The following is a 22,786-nucleotide window of genomic DNA, read 5'->3' on the forward strand; positions in this document are numbered from 1 at the left end:
AAAAAATGATTTTTTTTTTCCTTTAGCAATAATATATTTCATAGGGAAGACTGACCAAGGCAAATTGTTCTCACGTGTAAAGTGTTCCCTTTGTCTAGAAGTTGGCACTATTGCCCTCTCCTGAGGAGCGGAACAAAAGATTCACTGACCCACCTTAACATCTTGTCTTTAACATCTGCACAGACACCCCACTCTGCTTCAAATGACAGCATTCCCACAAGAACTGCAAACACTGGAACTCCTGAATGTCCTATGACCATTTCTTCCATCCACACAGCTTTCCTGCTTCACAAAACGATGCCCAGGACTTCGAATTTTGCCATCATTTCTTTATTTTGAAAAAAAAAAATACAAATTTGTTCTAAATAAACATACATTCCCTCTCTTAAACAGCCTGTTAAATTAGACTGCCCACACAAAATGTGCTTATGCTCTATTTTCCCCTACAGATGCAGTAAAACCAATAAATACATACAATGCTCTGATAATTCCCTGCAATTCATGTCAGGGAGAAAAACTGAAATAGCTGCACGCTCTTGAAACGCCAGTCCAAAACCACAGCTGGTCATACATACAAAAGTGGCAAGTTTTGCCCGTGTGCCACTTTATCTCCTTTTTTTTTTTCCAAACCACCAAACAATAGTGCAAAGGAACACGACACAGGGACATGTGTCCGTTTCCACTGCACCCCTGCAGACATTCAGTATCACCTTCCCCAGAACAGGCTGAGAGACGAGGCTGTTCCAGACACAGCAGGTACCTCCCTTGGCTCTTTGGGACGGCGATTTGCACATCAGCACAAGTGACATTCCAGTCAAACAAACAAACAAGGTATTTGCCCCAGTTCTCCAAGAGAAAACCAATTAGTGGAGCCCAACAAAAAGGCATACTACAAAGTGTTGTGTAACTGCGATGCGTGTGACCAGAAAGAACAAATTATTGCAAAGAAAACGGCTATCACGAGCAAAGCCAGGAGCTTTCCCTGAGCAAATGGAGGGAATAAGGGTTTGCCAACAGCCAGTACGACTGCAGCCCCGAGCTGCCCTGTTAATACATTATAAGCTTTTTTTTTTAAAGTTTCTATTTGAAGGATACAAAGACTAAACAGCACTTTAGTCACAGGACGAAAATCCCACCACAACCAGTGTAAACTAATGTCATTGTATTGCACAATGACTCTGCGTGTGCAGAACAGCTTGCTTTCCCGTCCTTTCAGACACACAACCTGCTTTAGGTTCAACTCATCCAAAAATCTGTATAAATTGATATGCTATGTCAACAGACTCTGTTGAAATTGGAAGTTACCTCTCCCAGAGAGGTTATTTTAGATGTACTTAGGATATCATTTAAAAAACAATTTACATTTTTCCCTGCACCAACACAGTCATAATGGAATAAATCCACTAACAAGTTTTCCCTTTGGAGCAGCTCTAGTTTCTTAACTCTGGTATTTTAAAAGATGATTAAGGTTCATATTGTCACTTTTCCTCAAGTTGGCCTGATCAGCCATGGTGGATGCTGTGAAAACTCCAAAGCTAGAGAGAGATGCACGGACAAGAGTCAGGAAATCAGAAGAGTTCGCCAAGGAATAATAACACATTCTAACAGCAAAAAGGATGAACAAAGATGATTCCAAACATGCAGGCAGCTGGACAACCTCGCCAAGGAACCACTGCCAGCCTGAGGCTCAGACACAGCCAGTGAGGATCTGCCCAAGCCAGCACATCCCCAGCACTGGCTTTTGGATGGTCCCAAATGACAGTGAACATGACACACAGGCAGAAAGACGTCTGATGAGGTAAAAGACAGTAGCGCCACCCTCCTAGAAACAGTAAAAAAAGGCATACTTTTCCCTGTATGTAGACATTTAAAACTTTTTTTACCAATAAAACCTGCTAAGGATACAAGCACGATCATAAAAAATCTGAAGTCTGCTCAGAAGAGCTCTTAGGATTTCGTTTCCTCATATACAAGCCTGTGAAACTTCAGTAAGTGTTAAAAACTGGAAGCTGATGCCAGCTCCCCTTTCGCCCCCAGTATAGATTTATCACACGCACATGCGCACGTGCACAGAGTACATACAATGTTCCCTTTTTACAGATTAACTGTTAAAAAGGGTGATTGTTCTAAGCCATGGAGACTTGTGAGGTTCTGGTTCTCATGGAGAAGCCATTTTCCTCTAAGGTTTTTATCTGATTTGCAAGGCAAAGCTCTACTGCTCCTGTACAGTCGTTACAAACCAAAAAAAGTCTTTTAGGGTGAGCCTAAAAACCCTGGAGCCCTTGGTCCTAGACGCACAGGTCAGTTCTTGGCCGCCCGGAGCTTCCTGCGGAAATAGTCAGGCGCTGCGTCGTACAGCCAGTCGGCATCCACCACGCACAGGTCCCGCATGTAGCACTTGTTGGTGTGGAGCAGCCCGTTGTAAACCACGCAGGCGGGCTTGCAGTGGAAGAGCACGGAGGAGGGGTGGATGGCCACCGTCTGATGCGAGTCCACCGTGCTGTAGGTGCCGTCCGGCTGCAGCTCCGCCGCATTCATGAAGAGGCTGTGAGCCAGGCAGCGGCGGATGTTCCCCGTGTCTGAGCGGGAGGACTCGATCGGCATCGAGAGCTGTTCAGCAGTAAGAAAGACAAGAGTGAGCAGCGTGTATGTGCACCCTCGCGGGGAAACACAGCCCCGTTTCAGTGGGCTTCTGAGATTAGGTGTCAGAAATCCTGCTAGCAGAGGAAATAAGGAAGGAATGCTAGGAATTCAGCTCAGGTAGATGTTAGGCTATCCAGACCACTAGCAAACAAAAGATGAGCATCAAGAATGCATCAAGACTCTCCCAGGAGCGAGTTTCGGGCCAGCTGGCATCGACAACGGGACAGGGGTGCCAAACAGCGGCTCCCATGTCACACACAGACCACAAGCAACTCGGCAGCAGCTGCGGTGCTCCGTGACTGGCAGGAGCAGTGCTGATATAAAAGCTGCTGTTAAACTGAATGCCCGAATCCACAAAGAAGCCAGCCAGCACGGGCTGCCAAGGCTGACATAGCGCAGTGGCACACACAGCACGGTCACATCTACACTAGAGTGGCAAAAACCCTCAGGAAAAACCATCCTCTACCCAAGAAGCCTTCCCAGAGGTCCCCTTTGCTCTTTGCCTCAACCCACTGAGCAGCTGCAGAGTCAGAAATTTTACCTGACTATTCATGAGAGACTCAAAATAAAACCGCATTTTCTCACTCCTGGGACTTGATGCACAGCAAAATCAGTTTGGGAACAAACAGAAAAATACAAACAGGTGAAACATTGAAATGCAGTATGGCACAAGTTACCTTTACACAAATGTCCCGGAGCTGAGCTCTGACGTCTGACACAAGCATCATGTTCCTGCTGTTGACAAAGTTCTCTTTGCACCATCCCTGCAGCAGAGATGCCGGGAGTTAGAAGGGGCCGTTTTTTCACCCAAGAAGCATGACAGTCTTTGGATACCATGAAAAGCACAATCCTCCAAACACACAATCCTTCTCAGAGAACAGGCGCTAACCCATTTCGTTGTCGTATTTCTACCCCTGGTTACTCCCCTCTGCCTACATTCCCTCCCACGGTGCTCAGAAACAGCCTGTTGTTGTTCTCTTCCCAACCAGAATTGCTCTGCAAGGTCACCAAGTGCAGTGCAACAGCACTTGCTACCCCACAGGTGGTGAAAACAAATAGCACAAGAACAACAGATGCTGCAAGGAATGGGGTACACAAATCTACAGATCTAAAAATCAAACTGAGGAGTTTGTAGATTAGGGTAAATCAAAATCTGCTTGTAAATATACTCAGTGTTTTGCCACTGAATATGCCTAGGTATTTATCAGCAAGTCTCAAGACACTCCCACTCCCTTCTGTTTTCACTTGGAACCAGAGAAGGAAGAGCCCTGGTTCTGATTACAGAACTGGCCTCAGGAAGCTTTGGATAACAGGTTTTGCTACAGCTTTCTGGAGGAACCTTCAGCACTCAAACAGCTTTCTCCAGTTATAAAGGATGAGTAAGTCCTCTCTTCTCATTGCTTTGGAAGGATGCATATGGCATCAGCCGTGAAGGATGCAGATGTCGCTCTGCTGTAGGCCAAAAAAGGCTTCTCATCACCACCACAAGCCCAGACAGCACCCACATCCTACCTTGTTGCCACCGACATTTCTGAAGGCCCTGTAGATGCTGAGCAGGGTCAGATGATCCCCCTCACTGGAAATGAATTTCTTCCTGACGGATTGCACTTCCTCCCGCCGGGCAGGGGGGTTGTGGAGGACACTGTCCACCGACAACAGTGACACGATGGTCAGGATCTCTTCTGTACACTGGAACTTGGAGGACATGAGGATGGTCTGCAAATTGTGAAACAAAACTGATTTTTGGTTGACTTCAGATGGGCAGATTTTCCTGCTCACTGGCAGTCCAGGAGCTTCACCAAGCTTTGTTTAGGGCAATTTCATACACATTTGGGCCTAGAGCCAACTGTAAATCCTCTTATGGGTCCACCAAGCACCTTAACAACAACAGTCATGCTCTTTCCTGAGACTGGCCAGTTCATATACAGTACAGACATGGCAACTAAAATCCACTACAGCATCAGACACTTCATGAAACTGCTAAACAGTGCTACCACCAACCCCAGAAATTGCAAGGGAATTAACCTTGTTTCAGCTTCAGAGGTGCCAGAGGAAAGAAATTATCTTTTAAAAAAAATCTCCCTGAATTAAACAACAAATGACAAGGAAACCAGCACAGCTGCTAGAAATAAAGCTGTGCTTCATTAACACACTGCAAATATACCAGTACAGCTGCAGTCGCCCCAAATTCCAGACCTTGTTTAAGGAGTTTGAAAGAGAAAAGCCAGTGGTACTCGGAAGAGTACGAGAGAGAGAAATCAGTTAATTTTCCTGCCGTTTTTACTTTAGAGAACTTTGGTTCCAGTGGAAAGGCTGCCATCTTCTTTCCCAGAGGGGTTAGGACAAGCTGATCTCCCTTTCGTTCCACAGCTCCCAGCAGGTCCAGCTGATCAATCGCTGCTTGAATAGCGTCTGTCAAAACAAGGGTGTTCAGGCTCTGAGGTTTCCTGGCTGGCACTGGCAGGGATGCGAAAGATCTGCTGGTGCCATTGCTACCTCTTTTCCCTGGCCAGAGGGAAAAGTACTTTCTGTTTAGAGAAATCAGTGCCCCAAACCATGGCTTATCCCCCTCTATCCAGTACAACAATCATCTTTTCCAATTTAAGTAGCAAAACCAGAGGCAAAATTCAAGCTGCCATCTCCAGTTTAGAGCAGAAGTCACACAAGATTCCGCTTTTCTTGGCAGTTCTCCACCTTCACATTCTTTGTGACTCAAAACTGCTCCCTGCTTTGTTTGGGAGGTGAACTACCCAGCTCTCTGCCATAACCACAGCTGCTCTGATGACACTGAGCCCAAGAAATGAGCAGTGTGTGAATTCGAGATTTCTGGAGCACCAGAAGATGCAACAGAGAGACAGACAGCTCCCCTTTCACAGCTCTGGCCTTTCATGTTCTATCTTCTCAGGCTGACCTGAAGATATGATTTTTAAGCAATTCCTCAGTAACTCTTTCCTCATTTTTTTTTCCAAGGCTGCCTTTGTATCCACTTACCTGGAGATGGTTTGGACATGAAGTCAAAGTTGAGCACATTGGGAACTTTCAGGGCCAGGAGCTGAAGCATCACACTGGCCAGGTTACACCTGCATAGGGAGAAAAAACAATGAGATGGTTCTCTTCCTTTTTTTAAAAATTATTTTTTATCTTTTATTTGCTAATAAGCTGAGCTAGACTGCTCAGATCTGTGCTGCAACTTGACAGAGACTATTCCAATGCAGGCTGGTGAAGCCTTACTTCCTAAACCAGGAAGGGTAGGAGACCAGTCCAAGATTTGGAGAAAAGTCAAGAGGACTATTGCCCATGTGTGTTTGGAGACTTAGAGCTCAACTGAGAACCCTGAGAAAATGCTTCCTAGTTTTTCTGTTTAAACATCTCCACAGCTCATTTTTCTTAAAAGTCAACCAGTCAGACCCTAGATCCAGTTTTGTTGTTCAGTTCTTTACACAGCTCCATCTGTCACAGCACATGAAAGAGGTGTGGCAAGAAGTATGACAGTATCAGGGTTCTGTACTCACCTCTGTATCTCAGGTATTGTCATTTTGTCAAACTTCTCAAACTCGTCCTCTGTGTAGAGCCGGTAACAGACCCCACTGTCCTCTCGCCCCGCTCTCCCTGTGCGTTGCCAAGCCTGCGCCTTTGACACCCGCTGGACTGCCAGCACTTCCAGACCAGTTTCTATGTACGGAAAAGCATCTCTTCAGTCTATGTCTGCATAACACACAGCTTTGAAAAACATAACTTCGTAGGATTAACAACAAAAAAATCCCAGGGTTTGCCACCCAAATACTGCTCAGATTTCACTTGGTTTAGCACTCTCAAGCAAAGGTAATTATCATGGACTGTATCCATGAAGAGAAGATTCATTTGACAGACTTTTACCTCTGCATTGCTAATAGCCAATAAAAACAACCAAAATCCCACACTTAAAACCTAGGACATTAATTTAGACAGTGCAGAGAGTGTTTTAAATCAGCTGCCAGTGAGGCTCATTGCCTCAAACAACTTCTACAAAACTGAAAACAGTCTCTGCATCGCTCCTTAGAATTCCTCACCAGGGCTGTACTTCTTTGCTTTGACCATGCCGGTGTCTAGAACGTATTTTATTCCTGGAATGGTGATGGAGGTTTCTGCGATGTTGGTGGAGAGGATCACTTTGCGACAGCCCTGGAAGAAAAAGCAAAATAAAGCCAGTCAAAAGCCACCTTAAATTAGCTGCAACAAAGAAACACTGCTGATTCTGGCCAGCATGAGCCAAGCCTACGTATCACTGCAGCATGTTATGACCATACACCACGCTTGCTATGCCAGCTGCTGTAAATTAAGATCATCTCTAGTTCCTATTAGTAACTAATCAGTTCCTAAAACCTGTGCTTACACTTCTTGCAACAAAATACACCACCCAGGACAGCTGTCATTAATATGGCTTTAAACCATTTTGATTTCATTTCTGGCACAAGACCTGAATTCTAATTTATCTACTGAACAGGTACAAAAGGGCCCCAGGCAGCACCATTTCCTTTTCTTATGGCCCTGCCAAACACGCTCAGGTTTTTAGCTTTTTTAGTATTTGGCCCATTGACTGCTATAGGTTTTTTTGTGATAAGGACATAAAATGCCTACGAAATTGGCACGTTCCAGTCCCTCTGTCCTTTTCACTCCCCCTAATCCTTCCTTCTTTTAATGATCCCAGATGACTTACTGTATGTATCTGTCAATATCGTCACAGTTGCATCATCTTATATCACATTGGAACCATTCAGCCTAAAGTCAGTGAACATTATTTACTTATTATCAGTGAAGACCACTTTAACCCCTTAAATTCCACATGCTTCTTACAAAAACTCGTGCAAGCAAACAGACAAACTCATCCTGTTTACCCATCATATTGCCTGACCTTGGGGGCAGCCTGAAAGACACGGAGTTGTTGAGAGTAGGGCAGAGAAGCGTAAAGAGGCATCACCACCATCTGTGGGCAGCCATCAGGGAGATGCTTGGCAATGTCTCGACAGGTTTTGGTCATTGCTTCAATCTCTTCCTGACCGGTCAGAAACACCAGGATGTCCTGAGAAGCAGGTGCTTCCTAGAGCCAGAGGAAAAAGTGAGGGAGAAGTTAAGATGGTTTGGATAGGGAGGGAGAACTGAGATTGTAGTGACAGCAAATCTTCTGAGATGTCCTGACAGTGAAGACACAGATGCTGCGCAGGGTGGGCAACAGCCTCAAGGTCCCAAAGGATTCACTAGAGAGGAAGAGTAAACCGCATTTTGCAGGATTGAGTTTTAACAGGATGGAGGAATTGTTTAAATTCACCTGGTTATTTTGCTAAATAACTGCCCAGGACATGCAAACGAGAGAGCCAGCAAGCACCCAGGTACAAGCCAGTACACACAGAAAACTCAGGTGAGAGGAATGTTTTGGTATTAGGTATGAACTGACATCAGAGAGCTTTGCTTAGTGGTCTCCTTTCAATTCCAGCCTTGATGTGCAAGTTCCAAAATCCTAACAACAGCAGCATCTTCAGAGCATTAAATGCAGGGTAATAAACAGTTTAATTAAATGATTTAACCATCTGGCAGTTTTGCATTCAAACGTTCAGTCACAAAATGCCTATGAGCTGCTATTTTAATACATTTTTATTTGCTCTGTGATCACACTTCGTCAGTAGATTAGAATCAGCTTCCTGCTACTGCCAGCTTATGCCTGGATTTCCCCCTGCAAGGCAAGGCTCCGTACGGTTGACCACTTCCAACCTGTCTTTGCACTTTGGGAATAACACTGGCCTTTGCCAACCCCTTCCTTTGAGACAATCTGACTCACTAACCCAGCATGCTTCCCAACTATCTGTTTTTCCCGAAGGATGCAGTGAGCACCTCAGGGACATCTCACATCATCTCTTCTGCTACAGCAACCTGGGAGCCCCCTTGACCAACAACCCACGGCCCCAGGGAGACACAAACCTGATGGGACCGCCATACCTGGTGGATCTGGAAAACTGACACCAGCGCTGCGTGGAGGTAATCGCTCTGAGGCTGTTTGGTGTAAAAGATCTGAATAGGGTGCTGCCTGCCTTCTAAATAGAGAACAGGAGCTCTGTTGAAGTACTGGGAGAACTGGTCAACGTCCATCGTAGCCGACATGACGATCACCTTCAATATGAACATAAGAGGGGTTAGCGCTGAAGTTTAGACTCCACAGGACACGTACCAGTCAGGACTAGCCACAAGTCAGCTTCCTGAGACTGAGATATAGGCTCAGAACAGCAAAAAGCACACAGAGTTTGGGACAGAAGAGAGTGATCTTTCCTTGTTAAAGCCATCAGCTTTGGTCTCACACAAGTGTAACGTGTTGGTATGATAAAATGAGTGAAGATGTGTTAAAATTCTTTTCTGCCATTTAATAAAGAGAGCTGAGTATCCACAAAGCCAGGCTGCACAACGGTCTGTTGAACAAGGCTGTGCTAGGACCTGCCAGTCCCATTATGTGCCTTCCCCACCAAAACCAACATGCACTCACACACTCCATTGTGTACTCACGCACATGTTCACATTGTACAGCTGACATCTCAGACAAACAGCTCCTGTACCCAGGGTGCTCTCAGCAACAGTAACAAAACCTCCCCAAACATGTCTAATCTATAACTAACACCCACCAAGCTCTTACGAAAAAAGGCAGCATGGAGCTGGCCAGATACGTGGTTCAGATGAGTTAAATCAGGCCCACACATCATAAGCTGGCCACCCTTGACTATTCAGATTTAAAGGGGCTTTTTAGGAAAAGAAAACAGTCATGGCTGAAATTCTGAACACTTTAAAAAACCCCAGGAGGCACCCATAGCCATCATGGTCCAAGACCCAGCCCTGCCCCTCGCTGCCATCCTACGTGCACGTACTTTCAGTGGCAGTCTGCCCAGTTCCTTTCGTTTCTTTTGTGCAGCTTTCACCACTCCAAAGAGTACATCAGTATGGATCGTCCTCTCATGGGCTTCATCCAGGATAACAACACTGTACTTCCGCAGCATCGGGTCCCCAATAGCTTCGCGAAGCAGCATTCCGTCTGTCAAAAACTTGATTCTAGTTTCATCAGATGTGAGATCGTCAAAGCGTACAGTATAGCCAACCTACGGGAGAAATCATTTCAGAAAGCACAAGCACAAAGTTACTACAAAGCACTCTGGCCAATGCATCAGTCAGAGCCAACTAGAACTCAGGGGAGATTTGGAAAGCATAAGGGGGTATTTGCAGTCTGTGAGCAGTTAGTCTTGCATATCTAATAATCCACCCAAAGGAAGCTCCCAATATTGTATACTAATTAGCTTTTTCCCAACTAGAAGTGTATTATAAATGCTCTAGGTTTCCTTTCCTTTCTCCCCTGCTAGAAAGCGCTGCATGCTCTCTGAAGACTTTATGTAGAAGTCTTTCTCCTCCACTTTTCTCCAACAGATTCACAGATCTGCACAGATTCAGCACTCTGCTCTCCTTGACAGTGACTTTTGATACAGGGAGCAATGGAAGAGAGTGCAATATTTTTTTATTCATTAACCAGTATTTTTTCAAATGGAGGAACACAGATAATAATCAAGAAGTAAAACACGATAGAGTCAAACATAAACCCCCTTGAGCCATATTATTAAATGAAGACTACCTGCTACCCCGTGGCTCTTTTTTATCTTACCCATTAAGGCCCAATACAGTCCCATTGGCACTACAGTACTAAACCAACTTTGTAAAGCAACCTACCAGTTTCCCCAGCTCCGTCTTCTTCTCATCCGAGACTCTGGTAGCTAAGGATATAGCTGCTACTCTGCGAGGCTGGGTCACAGCGATGACGCCCTGGCGGCCAATTCCTGCTTCATAAAGGTACTGCGGGAGTTGAGTGGTCTTCCCTGAGCCTGTTTCTCCTAAAGAACAAAGGAACAGAGTTTTTCACTTTTATAGCATCTTCAAATGAAAAGTCCCAACTCATTTTTCTGTGGTAATTTAGTCATATTTCACAATAAGGAGGCTGAAGACAGGAAGAGGGTGGACAACTTGCACAAAGTCACATGGTAAAGCAGTGACAGGCCAGAGAGCAAACCCGAACGTCCTGCTCTAGTCACTAGAGCACTCCTCAACAAAACTCATTTCACCCGGATTCTCTCCAGCCATATTCTGGTTTAGAAACATATTCCAGTCTGTCTGGATATGAAGCATTTGTTGTGTGACACAGCCAACATAAGGAGATAATCATGCTGAGCAAGGAATAGATGCTGGTTTGGTTTTGTGCCTCATTTACACTACACACTAGCAAGTTTCAAAGTAAAGCTGTAAGGAAATCAAAGCGAAGCTTTTGTCACAACAGCAAGTACCAAGTTACGGTTTGAGACTCTCTTAGAGGAGCACTCAGGGCACCGACAAACCAGCAAGTCTTGCTCTGTGCCTTCCTGAACCCACAGATGGTTCCTTCAGGCCCAGGTGAACATCTTCTCCTTCCACCCAGCACTATCACAACGTAACCAACACTGTCCCATCTCCCACAGGTGTATTTCCAGCACAAACTCTTTGTACACCCCTCTACCAAAGGTGACAATCAGCAAAAGCTGCCATCAGTACTCATCCTAACAAAAAGCACAGCTCACCGGGTGCAGGATAGAGCAGCACAAATGCCAGTGCTTAGAGGTACCGCAAGTGAAACCGCCTTGAAGCACAAGGTGCGTGGAAGAGCAAAGAATCATAGAATCATTTCAGTTGGAAAAGATCCTCAGGATCATCGAGTCCAACCATAACCTAACCTAACTCTAGCACTAAACCATGTTGTCTAAATGCCTTGTAAACCCCTCCAGCGATGGTGACTCCGCCACTGCCCTGGGCAGCCTGTTCCAATGCCCAACAACCCTTGCCAGGAATAATTTTTTCCTAATATCTAATCTGAATCTTTCCTGGCGCAACTTGAGGCCGTTTCCTTTGGTCCTGGCGCTTGTTCCTGGGGAGCAGAGCCCGACTCCCCCGGCTCCAAGCTCCTTTCAGGCAGTTCAGAGATCAGAAGGTCTCCCCTCAGCTCCTGTTCTCCAGGCTGAACCCCCAGCTCCCTCAGCCGCTCCCATCACACTTGTGCTCCAGCCCCTTCCCCAGCTTCATCGTCCTCCTCTGAACTCCCTCTAGTACAACTGGAGAATAAAAATATGACTAATTTACCACATTTCGGATTTACACTCAAACCTACTTCTCACAGGCCGCACCGCCCCCCGCCGCCCGGCAGGACCGGCCCAGACTCGTGCTGGGGACACCCGCGGTGCCGCCCGCTGCGGGGAGCCCCCTCGCCGAGGTGCCCGAGGGAACCCGCGGCCGGGCTCCCGCACTCACCGATGAGGACGGCGCTGTCCAGGCCGCGGAGCTGGCTCAGCAGCGGCCCCCGCGCCTGGAAGACGGGCAGGGCGCGGCGCTGCGAGTCGGCGGGCGGCCGGTGGCGGCGGGGCGCGGGGGAGGAGGGCTGTGCGGAGGAGGAGGGCTGAGCGGCGGGGCGGGGAGGCGGCGGCGCCGCCACCTTGGGCCGCTTGGCTGGGGGTCCGTCCCCGCCGGCCGGCATGGCCGCGCTGCGCCGCTCCGGGCCCCACTGTCGCCCTGGCGACGGCTGCGCCGCGCGTCGCTATGGCGTCAGCGCGCCGGCGTCCCACCCCACGTGACGCGCCGCCCGGCGCAGGGCATTATGGGAGATGTAGTCCCGTGATGGCGCCCAGCGCCACTTGCAGGGCGGGGTTTGGGGCACCACCGACCACCCACCGGCGGCAACGGGACCTCGGCACAACCCGGGCTCCTCGCAGGGAAACGCCCAGGACCGAAACATACGGTGAAGTCAGCCAAGAAGGGCACAGCTGACCCACAGGTAACATCCGAGACAGGCAGGTTCAAGATCACCCTCATTCCAGTTTACGATCCATCAGCACAAACACGCCCTGACATCACGCACAGCTGACAGACACCCTCCAAAGGGGACTGTGGTATTTAAATACACTTCTTTGTGGGACAGGCTGCCCAAGAATGGTTTGGAGGGGCATTAAACACCATGTTAGGCAGTAATCTGCTAGTAACAGTCAGTTTTGTTCCAGAGCACAAGTCAGCAACACTTCAAAGTTCTTCCCAAATACAGATACTGGGGTATTACTCAGTAAAGAAGCAAGTACAATCTCATATACTCCACCAGAGCAGAAGGAAGTGTGCCAGGAAAGCAGCTTTGGAAGAGCGAGGACAGATGAGCATGGCTGTATAAGGACAAGAGATTGTCCCCTGGAAGGAGAACGTCACCTGCCCCCAGCCACGGGACTCTGGATTAGAACAGGTTTTATCCCAGCTGCAGGGCTGGCTTTTACCTTCATCTCCACCCCACAGCATCCCACCAGTGAACTGCTAAAGAGGCTCTTAAATACTGAACTACAAAAAGGTTTTGATCCAATTCCTGTCTTAGAAGCTAACCTAGAGCAACATTGCCCAAAACATTTTTAGTACTCTTAGAGAGCAAGATTTATAATGTTTTGGAAAAAAACAAAATCTCCCTTAATTCATAACCATTAACAGACAAAATACAGATACAAGTGGAATCACCGATTTTGTTTACCAGAATCTAATATGCCGCTTGTGGCCAAAGCATCACCCCAGGAGATCCCGACACATTCATCTCCTGGACTACAAACAAATTAAAAACCCGTAGCCAGTTTAAGAACAGCAAAATCTGAGACTAAACAAGACAACCACATGTGTCAAGGGTAAGCCTATCCTTCCAAATCTAAGAGGAAGATGGAGTTTCAACAATATATCTTTTTACCTATTACGATACAATCGTTACCCAGAATAATCCATAGCATTGAGACTGACAGAAAGAAGGAGCTGAACTGGGCTCTGAGTACCCTGTGTGGCTCCTTAGATATTTATAATCAATATAACTTCAAGCTAAATCTTACTCGGTGTCACTGACCTGTATTGGATACTCAGCCCTCCTGCAACAAACTTCATACACAGACCACAGATTTCACATTTGGAGTGGACAATCCCATTTCCTAGCAGTTCTGAGACACACCAGTGGGCAAAGCTCGCGTTAATGCCGTCTTTTCTGGGACTTGCTTTTTCCAACCTCTGCTTTTTCACCAGCTGCCTCAAGACTACAGGATTATAAAAAAGATTAACAAAAAATGATCCACGAGACATTTTATTCACCTCATCATCTGAGATATTTGAGCAGTTCTGACTCCAGACAAGTTTGTTTTTTTTTTCCCTAATACTCCAAGCCACTTGATAACCATTAAAAGTGTTTGCGTGTTTGCAGGGGTGGATTTTGTAGGACTACCTATTTAGACAAACCAGCAAGACTCAAACCTGGTCATCTGAACAACCAGTCTTTGGGGGAAAAGCCGTCAAAGTGTAGTCTCAGCCTGCAAATGTATCCACACACAGGCACATTCCTGAAACGTAACTGGCAAAATGAAGAGTCTGCATTATGCAACATGTTGCATTTCTTACAATTCAAACAAGACTGGAGACAATAGCATCTCAGATTAAAAAAACCTTTTGCCACTGAAATAGGGACTTACGCGTTCAACTATCTTGTAGTTGTTTTATCCAAGAATAAAAAAAAAATTAGTTCAAAACCAAAAGGTTGGGTTTGTCCCCTGTAAAGTTTCCCATACAGTTTCCTGTATCAAATACTTGGGGGAAAAAAAAAAAAAAAAGCTTTATAAATCACTTTAAACCGGTACGCATGGTCTTGTTAACTGTAGTTGACAGAAAATCGTTTCCAGTTTTAGTTTTTTTGGCTCCACTGGATCAGTATTTTCATTACCAGCACAATAAATTCCCTGACTGGGAAAGACACTGGTAACCTGGAAGTGTCTTGGATTAGACTGCAATTTCATAAAGTGCTTGTATCCAAAGCCATAGAGCTGTCAACAAGTGTCCTTTCTGTGACAGGGAAGGAGAAAGTCCGCAGTGTGGAACTTCATTCAGGTCAGGCGCTCCCAGTTGGCTCTGGGTTTTGGCACAGACACTCGTTACCCTCCGAGGCGCTGACCCTCTCCCCATGCAAATCCTCCCGGTCGCTCTTCTGGCAAGGGATTGTAATTAGGATCATCCTCCGGGGTATCAAATATTGCTTTCCTGGAAAACAGAAAATATATGGGTTTTTTTAATTTTAGAAAACAGGTTTCACAATAAGACCGAAACTGCTCAAATTCTGCCTATGTACAGCACCCTCCCTCAACAGCAGCGATTTATACCCAAGTCACATGTGCTGTTCAACCAGGAGCCATCTGGAAGAATTGTGTGCCTACAATCAACCCAGACTGACAAGATTCAGCTGAAGGTTAAAATTCCACCTCCGATGTACACAGAATTTCCTACAGCTAGCATGTTCTCCCAGGACAGGATAAGGGAGCTATCAGTGAGTGGGATATTGAAAAACTCTTCATATTTTGAGATGGGGACAAAGTAAGAGTTGAATACAGGCAGTATGGTCTCCATATCACAGGCAGTGAAAGGCAGACTTGAGATCTGCATTTGGGACAACATTAGAGGCTTTAGTTTCCTATTCATTACAAAAATTATGCTTAACCCTGGAGGTTATTTTATCACACTCTCTAAACCAGTTTTAGAGGTTCTCTCTCTGTAGATTTTTTTAATCCACAAACAAAAATATAGTAGATTCTTTCAAATCAACAAACAAAAAAATCACAGGCTACATATGAGCAATCGTTATGGCCAAAATGTCTTAATTAAAAGTGTGTTTAACAAGACAGTTCTGAGAATAGCTAAAGGGATTAGTAGTCTTCACCAGAATGACAGGATGTTTCAGAGAACTTTTCAGATCAGGAAAAAAAGAAAATACCAGGGGTATTAAAGACTTACAGCTAACACAGCAAAGAAAATTAAAGTATCTGCAAAAAAAAAATCCAGAATTCTACACCCAGACAAGAATCACAAGCAGCCTTCCAAATAGAGACACCTAAGAGGATTTAAATGGCAGCCTGAAGGCAGCTGACACTTTGTTTCCAGAGGAAGGGAGTTACAGAAACAGCACATTGCTGAACAAAAATAAGGTGACAGTGTGAGCTACTTGTCCAATCAGATAGGTACGACCCATTAGTTAAACTAAGCATGGGTCTGAATGTGACATTTTCATTACCCAGGCTTCTGGAGGCCAGTTAAAACAAAACAAAACAAAGAGAGTCAGTTCAGCTCTAGACAATTCTAAGAGTCTCGCAGAGCACCACAATTCGGTCTCAAGCTGCCTAATTTACCAGAAGTTGCCGTGACTGAATTATAAACAGTTTTCCCCACAAGTACTTTTTCTACATCCGTTCCAGATCAGACACCAATACTCACAGGACAGATGGTGTTCTCAGAAGCCTCCCGCCACCAGGCTGATTGGGAAAGACATCCTCTAAGAAAAAATATATATGCCCAACAGCAATGCCTAGTGTGTAAAGAAAAGTTAAATGGTGATTTTTCAATATTTCTCCTTTATAATACAGCTTTCAAATGCTTCACTAGAGTTTTCAGAAAAAAACAAAACCAAACACACATTGATTCTTTCACAGAAAATAATGAGATATAGAAATACAAAAACCCATGAAGCATGCTGACATCAGATGAAAGGCTTAACTTACACTAGAAGATAACAATACAAGCAAAACTGATTATCATTATTAAACATATCGATGTTATGGCCCTATTAGAGTTCAAAAAATACTAACATAAGGTATCTTACTTCAACAGTCTGATGCCCACAATCAGATTACGTGCCCGGTCTGATTCCAAGCAATAAAAGGCCAAAGCAGCAGCAGCTCTTTCCATCCTTGTTACTGCACAAAACATGCTACAGGGTTTAGAAATCAGAACAGCCTGGTATAAATGTACTGGACGAACTAATTCTACTTAAAAGGGATGTAGCCCTTGGGTTTTTCCACATTTTGCATTTCATGTAGAACATTGGCAGGAAAAGAATCTCGTGATTCTTGCAGTTGCTTACCCAGGAGATCCACGATGATGGAGTTCCCCAAAAGCAGCGAAAAACCCATCAGCACCCAGGGTAGAAACGGGGCTTGAAAGATGAGGAGACCAAAAAAGTTCATACGGACGTAGGGGTTCCTGCGGCTCCACACATACACCAGCATTATTGTGAACGCCTGACCCAAGAAAACCAAGTTCACGAACAGGCCAAAAAGCTGCGACAGTCAAAGAAAATAGTTCACCAAATAATTGTCGTGAGGTCAAGCATGAGAAGAATTTGACAGCTTGGCCTGTAATCCTACATTTTCCACACAATTCTTATCTCTACTTTCCCACATTCAAGTAAATTTAAACCTATCGTTGATCAAATTCAACACCTATAGCACCATTCAGGATACCTGCAGCCTGAAAAAACCCTTTAAAGTATAATTTAGCATGAAAACACTGAAACAACAGCATTTCTCTTAGACAGCCTGAGCTCGATTACACACCTGGGCAGTCCCATTTTATCCGCTGATCTCATTTCCATAATCCTGTCAAGCGGTAAAAAGCCTGAACAAACAGCCCAGGATGGAACAGCAACAGTCACAAAGCATCCAAAACTACTTCAACAAATACCGTTACTCCTCATACTAAAACCAAAATATTCTATCACCTAAGAATTAAGATAAACGTAACATCACGGTTTCAGTTCTCATTCACATATCTTTAGCTTTACTAAAGCAGTTTGGAACACAAAAAGGATACAGTCATTAAAAGTCCTCCAAAAAGGAACATAAATACAAAATCTGCCGTCCGACCTCGGAAAGAGCCTTCTTCGAGCATCCGGCAGTAACGATATCTGAAGTTGCAGGTCAGGAAGATTTGATTGCAAATAAGTTTAAAGAAATATCCAAGCAGACAAGTTTCAATTACAGAAAAACTTAGATGTAGATTTTGTATCCATTAACTTAATTAATTGGCTCTTTTTGGGTGTCTCAGCTGAGAGGGTAACCCAGAAACAAAATACATTACTTGGAATTTTCTCCGGTACGTCAGAACCGACCTGAAGGATGAGGCCTGTACGACAACATCTTAACACCACAAAAATAAATGGCAAAAGTTTTGACAATTTACAAAAGAAATCCCACTGATGCCCCTTCATGACATCAGGGAAATTCACACTGATAAACTCCCAGGAACTTCCCAGTGGAACAGAACGGAACCTTTGCCTATATGCGATACATAGCAACACGTCTGTACTCTGGAGCTCTGCTTTCCAAGGAAAGAAAACAAACTTGATAAAGGATACAAAAAGATCATGTTAAATAAAAAATTAAAGCCAACTGGTCCAAAGAATAAGTAGTTTGTGATTAACCTCCATACCTGGAAATAAGACAAATACAAGGACTTTAAACACGACAGTTTATTTTTATTGCCTAAACAGAAAAGCAAGTAACAATGTAACTGAAACATCCTCTACAGGCAATTAATCTAAAACCTATGCTAAGATACAGTTCTTGTCCCAAAACCAGAGTTCTGTTACCCAGTGCGCAAAAAAAAAAAAAAAAGGCAAATTGTAGCACACAGGGATGAGACGTTGATTATTACAGAGTTGCACAAGCCTGGATGCTGGAATAAAGCCAGCAGGCCAGAAATAAAAGTAACAGCCATTATATACAAAATCTTATTACAGAGCCCGACAGGGCTGACAGGGTCCAAGGAGCCTGACAGAGCCCAACACAGCCCAAAAGGTATTTTGCAGGATGATTCTCGTATTTTGAATGCAATTTTGAGTACACTGGGAAGAAATAATAAATAACAAGTAATCAAACCAGAATTCTTGACTGGCAATTGATCTCAGTGGAGCTCAAATTTTGCCCATTACTAGAACATAGGACCAGCCCCTCTCAGAACACAATCCCTCTCCAGAACCACATGTCAACTCTGGAACCCAATCTAGAACCCCCAAGTGAGCCAGAACCTAATCTAGATCACAACCCAGAATTTCAAGCGATCCCTCCATCAAAACAGCTCCCAGTTACCAACAGGATTCATTTTTTTAAGTTGTAATGATTACAATATGATTAGCACTCTAGCTTTATAGCGTCTTTAAAATGTAACTTCAATGTTAAAAGTCACAGTCATTTGCATCACTCAATTCTGAGAAGACCAGCCCTTGCAAACTCAATAGTGTATTTAAAAGCCTTCCGTGATTCAGAAAACACTTACTTGAAAGTGCTTAAATATTAATTCAGGGTTGAAATACAGCTGAAAGGGTGTGATTAGCTCTAATTGCTGAAAAAGAGAATATTGGATGGAATCAGTACACCAAGAAAGAGATATACGTGCCCAACTAAACAGCTCCTTTGTGCTAAAAAGAGCCCAAGCAGCACTTAGCACCCTGGGCTCTCAAACACAAGCGAACCTCGATAACAGCGATAGCGGGGCTGCAGAGATTATTATTTAATTGCGCTTTGCCCCTTTCCAGCCGGGCAGCCGGCGGGGGCTGGAGCCGCTGCTCTCCGGGGATCCCGCCGCTCCGGGCCCTGAGGGGAAGAGACCCGGCCCTGGGGCGGGCCCGAGCTCACCCCCTCCCGAGCTCCTCTCCCCACGTCCCTCTCTTCCCACATCTCCCCACGTCCCGCCAGCTCTACCAGGCCCCACCGCCCCCACCCACGGGCCGGGCCCCCAGCGGGGCGGGAGCAGCGCGGCCGGGGGCCGCACTCACCACGGCGGCGGTGGTGAGGACACAGGCCGTGGTGTAGGCCCGCGTCACGGGCGGCACCTGCAGGTACTCCTGCCGGAAGGTCTGGTACGCCATCTTAGCGCCCCCCCACCCCGCGCCGCTTCCGCTTCCGCCACGCGCGTGCGCCTGCGCGCACCCACCCCTTGCGGAGCCAATCGGCGCCGGCTGCGCGGCCGTTTGCCCCCCTCGCTGTCCCCGCCCCCTAAGGGCTGGGGCGCTTGATGATTGGGCGGTGCGTTGATGCTCGCGGTCGCCGATTGGCTGCGGGCGGTGCTGCTCTCCTGAGGGAGTTCGAACGAGGCGGGAAGCGGCTGTGAGCGGAGCGGCCGGTACCGGTTCCTCGGGTCACGGTGCGAGAGGCCGCGCTGGGCGCCGGGTTCCCCTCAGCTCCGGCCTCCCCGCGGCCTGCGCTTCTCCTTCCCTCACCGGCTCTCCCCCGCCGCCATGTCGGTCGATCCCCGGGCCTACGAAGCGCAGTTCTTCGGCTTCACCCCGCAGACGTGCCTGCTGCGCATCTACATCGCGTTCCAGGACTACCTCTTCGAAATCATGCTGGTGGTGGAGAGCGTCATCCTGAAGAAGCTGGAGCGCCTTCCCGACTCTAAAATCACCCCCTTCCAGATCCGGAAAAGCACGGAGAAATTCCTTCTCTTCATGAGGCAGCAGTTTGATAAACTCTTCGGCACGATGGAAAAAGTGCTTCTGCAGCTGGTGTTAAACATCCCCAAGAACGTGCTTCTCCCCGAGGACAAGGCCCACGAGCAGTACCCGTACAGCAAGGAGCAGTTCCAGGCGCTGCAGGAGGAGATCAAGCAGCTGCAGCAGCAGTACCGGGCCGAGGCGGCCGCCGGGCAGGCGCTGCGGGCGGAACTGGAGGAGCAGAAGGCGGTTCGGGCCGAGCTCGAGAAGATTTTACAGTGGTTTGACGGGCTTGAGAATGTCTGTAGGGAGCACGGGACCGGCGACTTCAAAGAAAGCTTTGCGTTCTTGACGCAGAACTCCAAGAAGCTGCGAGATGTGCTGAAAGACGTTGAAGAGAAAAACAAAAAAATGAAGAAGTGTGGTCAGTTATTGTAATGGAAATTCTCTAAAGGTAGCAAAAATAATTTCGATGGGTTGCTTAAAATGATAGGGGGTTATCTTTCCAGAAGCATCTGCCCTAATCCCTTACTCCTCTATTCCTGCCAGGATCTAGACTAGAAGCTGTTGAACTGTCAGTTTGCACCTATTTAGCACCTCCCTAGGGAGGCAGGAAGAGGAAAAACATGTAAAATGTAACTCTGAAACTGGTGATTTGGAATAAATTTTGGGTTGGATAATCTTGCCGTGAATGCACGTTCCTGACCTTATGAACATCAACTCTGAACACAACGTAGCATTTCTTTATTATAAGGATTATTTTTTTAAAAAAAAAAAGATGCCTAAGTAAGACCTGTAGGAAGTGAATTTCCAGACTGGTACCAGTTCAGAGTTGGTGTTTCTGGCAGTGTGGAGGTCGGGGCTCTGTGCCAGCTACTCACGCTGTGCTGCACAGGGAGGTTCTGGTTAAGGCCGAGGTGCCATTCACTGCATTTTCAAACCCAACAACAAGGAAGTTCACAGAGAAGAGAGAGATGGTAACGCTGTTGTCACGGCTCTGATGAGAAATAGATCTGTTTGCATCAATACTGAATGTCAACCCAATTTCTGAAATATCTGGGTTATTTACCTCTCCACAGGAGTTTGCAAAGAGGCAGCTTGTGTTTTCTTTAAGTGAGGAGCACAAGCTGTTCCAGAGACCAAGAGAACTCACTGGAGGAAATGAGCAACTTGATCACTTTGTTCTGCTTTAGCTTATGGTGCTTTGTATATATATTTTGCTTTGATTTTTTGTTGCTCAGTGTCCTTTTTCTACTATATATCAAAGTTCACTTTACTCGTGTTTAATCAGATTTCCCTGTACAAATGTTGTGAAGACTGACTGAAGTGCTCAAGTTCTTTGAAGTCACTTAATTAAGCTTTTTCTGTCTGTATTTCATTCACCATACATCACAGTCTGTCTGCATCTCTCCATTGGCCTCAGCAGGTTTTGAATCTCCTGTATAGACATATCATGAAATATCAATACTAATTTCTATTTTACTAACACAGATGTTTGAAAGACATCAAACTTGTGAGTGATTTAGAAGTTACGGCAACAAAAAAATGTATTAAAAGCATAAAATACACTTTGCGATTCTTTCTTCCTCAACTTCTCAAGACTTTATACAGAATCAGCTCAGTCAAACCAGAATCTTTAAACATACATTGCCTCGATAAGCAGCTGGAGACCTGGGGGAGTTGGTGGCCACTCATGAAATCCTCACAGAGGAAATTAATTCGGGATGTTGAGCTCTAGACTTTGTAGTGAATGTTTGTCTGTGTAGGGGCCTGAGTTGTTTAGAAAACAACCTAGTGACTTAAAAGTTATTATTCTTGAAGTTTGAAGGGTAGAAAAACATCATGATTAATACAGTGTCTGATGGAGATAACCTTACTGAAAAAACGCATCTTCATTTTTTCCCTGTTAACGTCAGTCTGGAAGGAGGGGTTGGGTGCAGCAGGGGAGGAGTCGGCATTGTGTCCCAGGGATGTCCCCAAAACACCCTCCAGACATTGGGTGTTCAGTTCCCAATGCAAAGGGAAAAAATAAATACAATTAAGAATTTTTTTGGCAGTGTTCACAGCCACTTTGAGCACTCAGGGCCAGGCAGGGCAGACCTCGATGTATGCGCTGATTGATGGTGTAATTAGCAGCTGTTAATAAACCCACACCTGGCAGAATGCCAGCCCAGGGCAAGGGGGTTACCATGTGCCTCCTTATTAAAAGCTTTAATTACAGGCGGGAAATGCTGGTGGCAGCCACACGCTTTAATTGCTTCACCTCAGGCTGGCGGTGGGTCAGCTCCCTCTGTCCCTGGGAGTGCCACTGCTGTCCCCGTCCCCATCCTGCAGCGGAGCTGAAGGGACCAACAGGGCAGGGAAAAGATGCTCGTGCCATACCATCCATTATAATGGTGAAAAAAAAAAACCTGAAAATGTTATAACAAAAAATTTTCTGTCACAGGTATTTTGGCTGGCCCAGACTAAGTAAGAGGATCTCCTGTCCCGAAATGCAGCCCTGAGAAACCTCCCCTGTCACAAAAAATAGAGGCGGACAGGCCATGCCTGAAGCCCGGGGAGCAAATACTTACCTGCATCCACACCCACAGCTTCTAAGGACACACCGGCATCTAATATCAGGCCCAGCAGAAACATCTTCCCAGCTTTTATTGTAAATCATCACAGAGAACTTAATTTCAGCCTGGAGAGGGGGAAAAGAATAAAAGCAGCAAATGAACTAGAGAAATAACATAAAGGCAAGATGGAGGATGGATCCTGCCAGGCAGCAATGCCCAAAACCAGACGCTTTGGACCTGAATGGTCCCACGC

General features: G+C 45.9%; 3 protein-coding genes across 3 annotated transcripts; 1 reads left to right on the plus strand and 2 right to left on the minus strand.

The window, feature by feature from the left end:
* Positions 1-326: 326 nt before the first annotated feature.
* DHX33 (DEAH-box helicase 33) lies at positions 327-12,199 on the minus strand. The gene is made up of 12 exons (XM_065646988.1): positions 11,977-12,199; positions 10,375-10,535; positions 9,528-9,755; positions 8,614-8,784; positions 7,535-7,720; positions 6,693-6,804; positions 6,156-6,315; positions 5,635-5,723; positions 4,928-5,055; positions 4,156-4,359; positions 3,321-3,407; positions 327-2,610 (listed from the first exon to the last, which is right to left on the minus strand). Exons 1-12 carry the CDS (start codon positions 12,197-12,199, stop codon positions 2,302-2,304), a joined length of 2,058 nt encoding a protein of 685 aa, XP_065503060.1. The 3' UTR covers positions 327-2,301.
* A 1,598-nt stretch (positions 12,200-13,797) lies between these two features.
* Positions 13,798-19,426, minus strand: DERL2 (derlin 2). Its single transcript, XM_065647092.1, has 7 exons — positions 19,319-19,426; positions 18,820-18,885; positions 17,900-17,973; positions 17,356-17,449; positions 16,628-16,823; positions 15,982-16,072; positions 13,798-14,757 (listed from the first exon to the last, which is right to left on the minus strand). The coding sequence occupies exons 1-7, from the start codon at positions 19,409-19,411 to the stop codon at positions 14,652-14,654; spliced, it is 720 nt and encodes a 239-aa protein (XP_065503164.1). The 5' UTR covers positions 19,412-19,426; the 3' UTR covers positions 13,798-14,651.
* Positions 19,427-19,608: 182 nt separating this feature from the next.
* MIS12 (MIS12 kinetochore complex component) lies at positions 19,609-21,505 on the plus strand. Its single transcript, XM_065647220.1, has one exon. The coding sequence runs from the start codon at positions 19,781-19,783 to the stop codon at positions 20,411-20,413; it is 633 nt and encodes a 210-aa protein (XP_065503292.1). The 5' UTR covers positions 19,609-19,780; the 3' UTR covers positions 20,414-21,505.
* Positions 21,506-22,786: the final 1,281 nt, after the last annotated feature.

The sequence above is a fragment of the Caloenas nicobarica genome, chromosome 17 (genome assembly GCF_036013445.1).
Source record: "Caloenas nicobarica isolate bCalNic1 chromosome 17, bCalNic1.hap1, whole genome shotgun sequence".
NCBI classification, from domain to species: domain Eukaryota; kingdom Metazoa; phylum Chordata; class Aves; order Columbiformes; family Columbidae; genus Caloenas; species Caloenas nicobarica.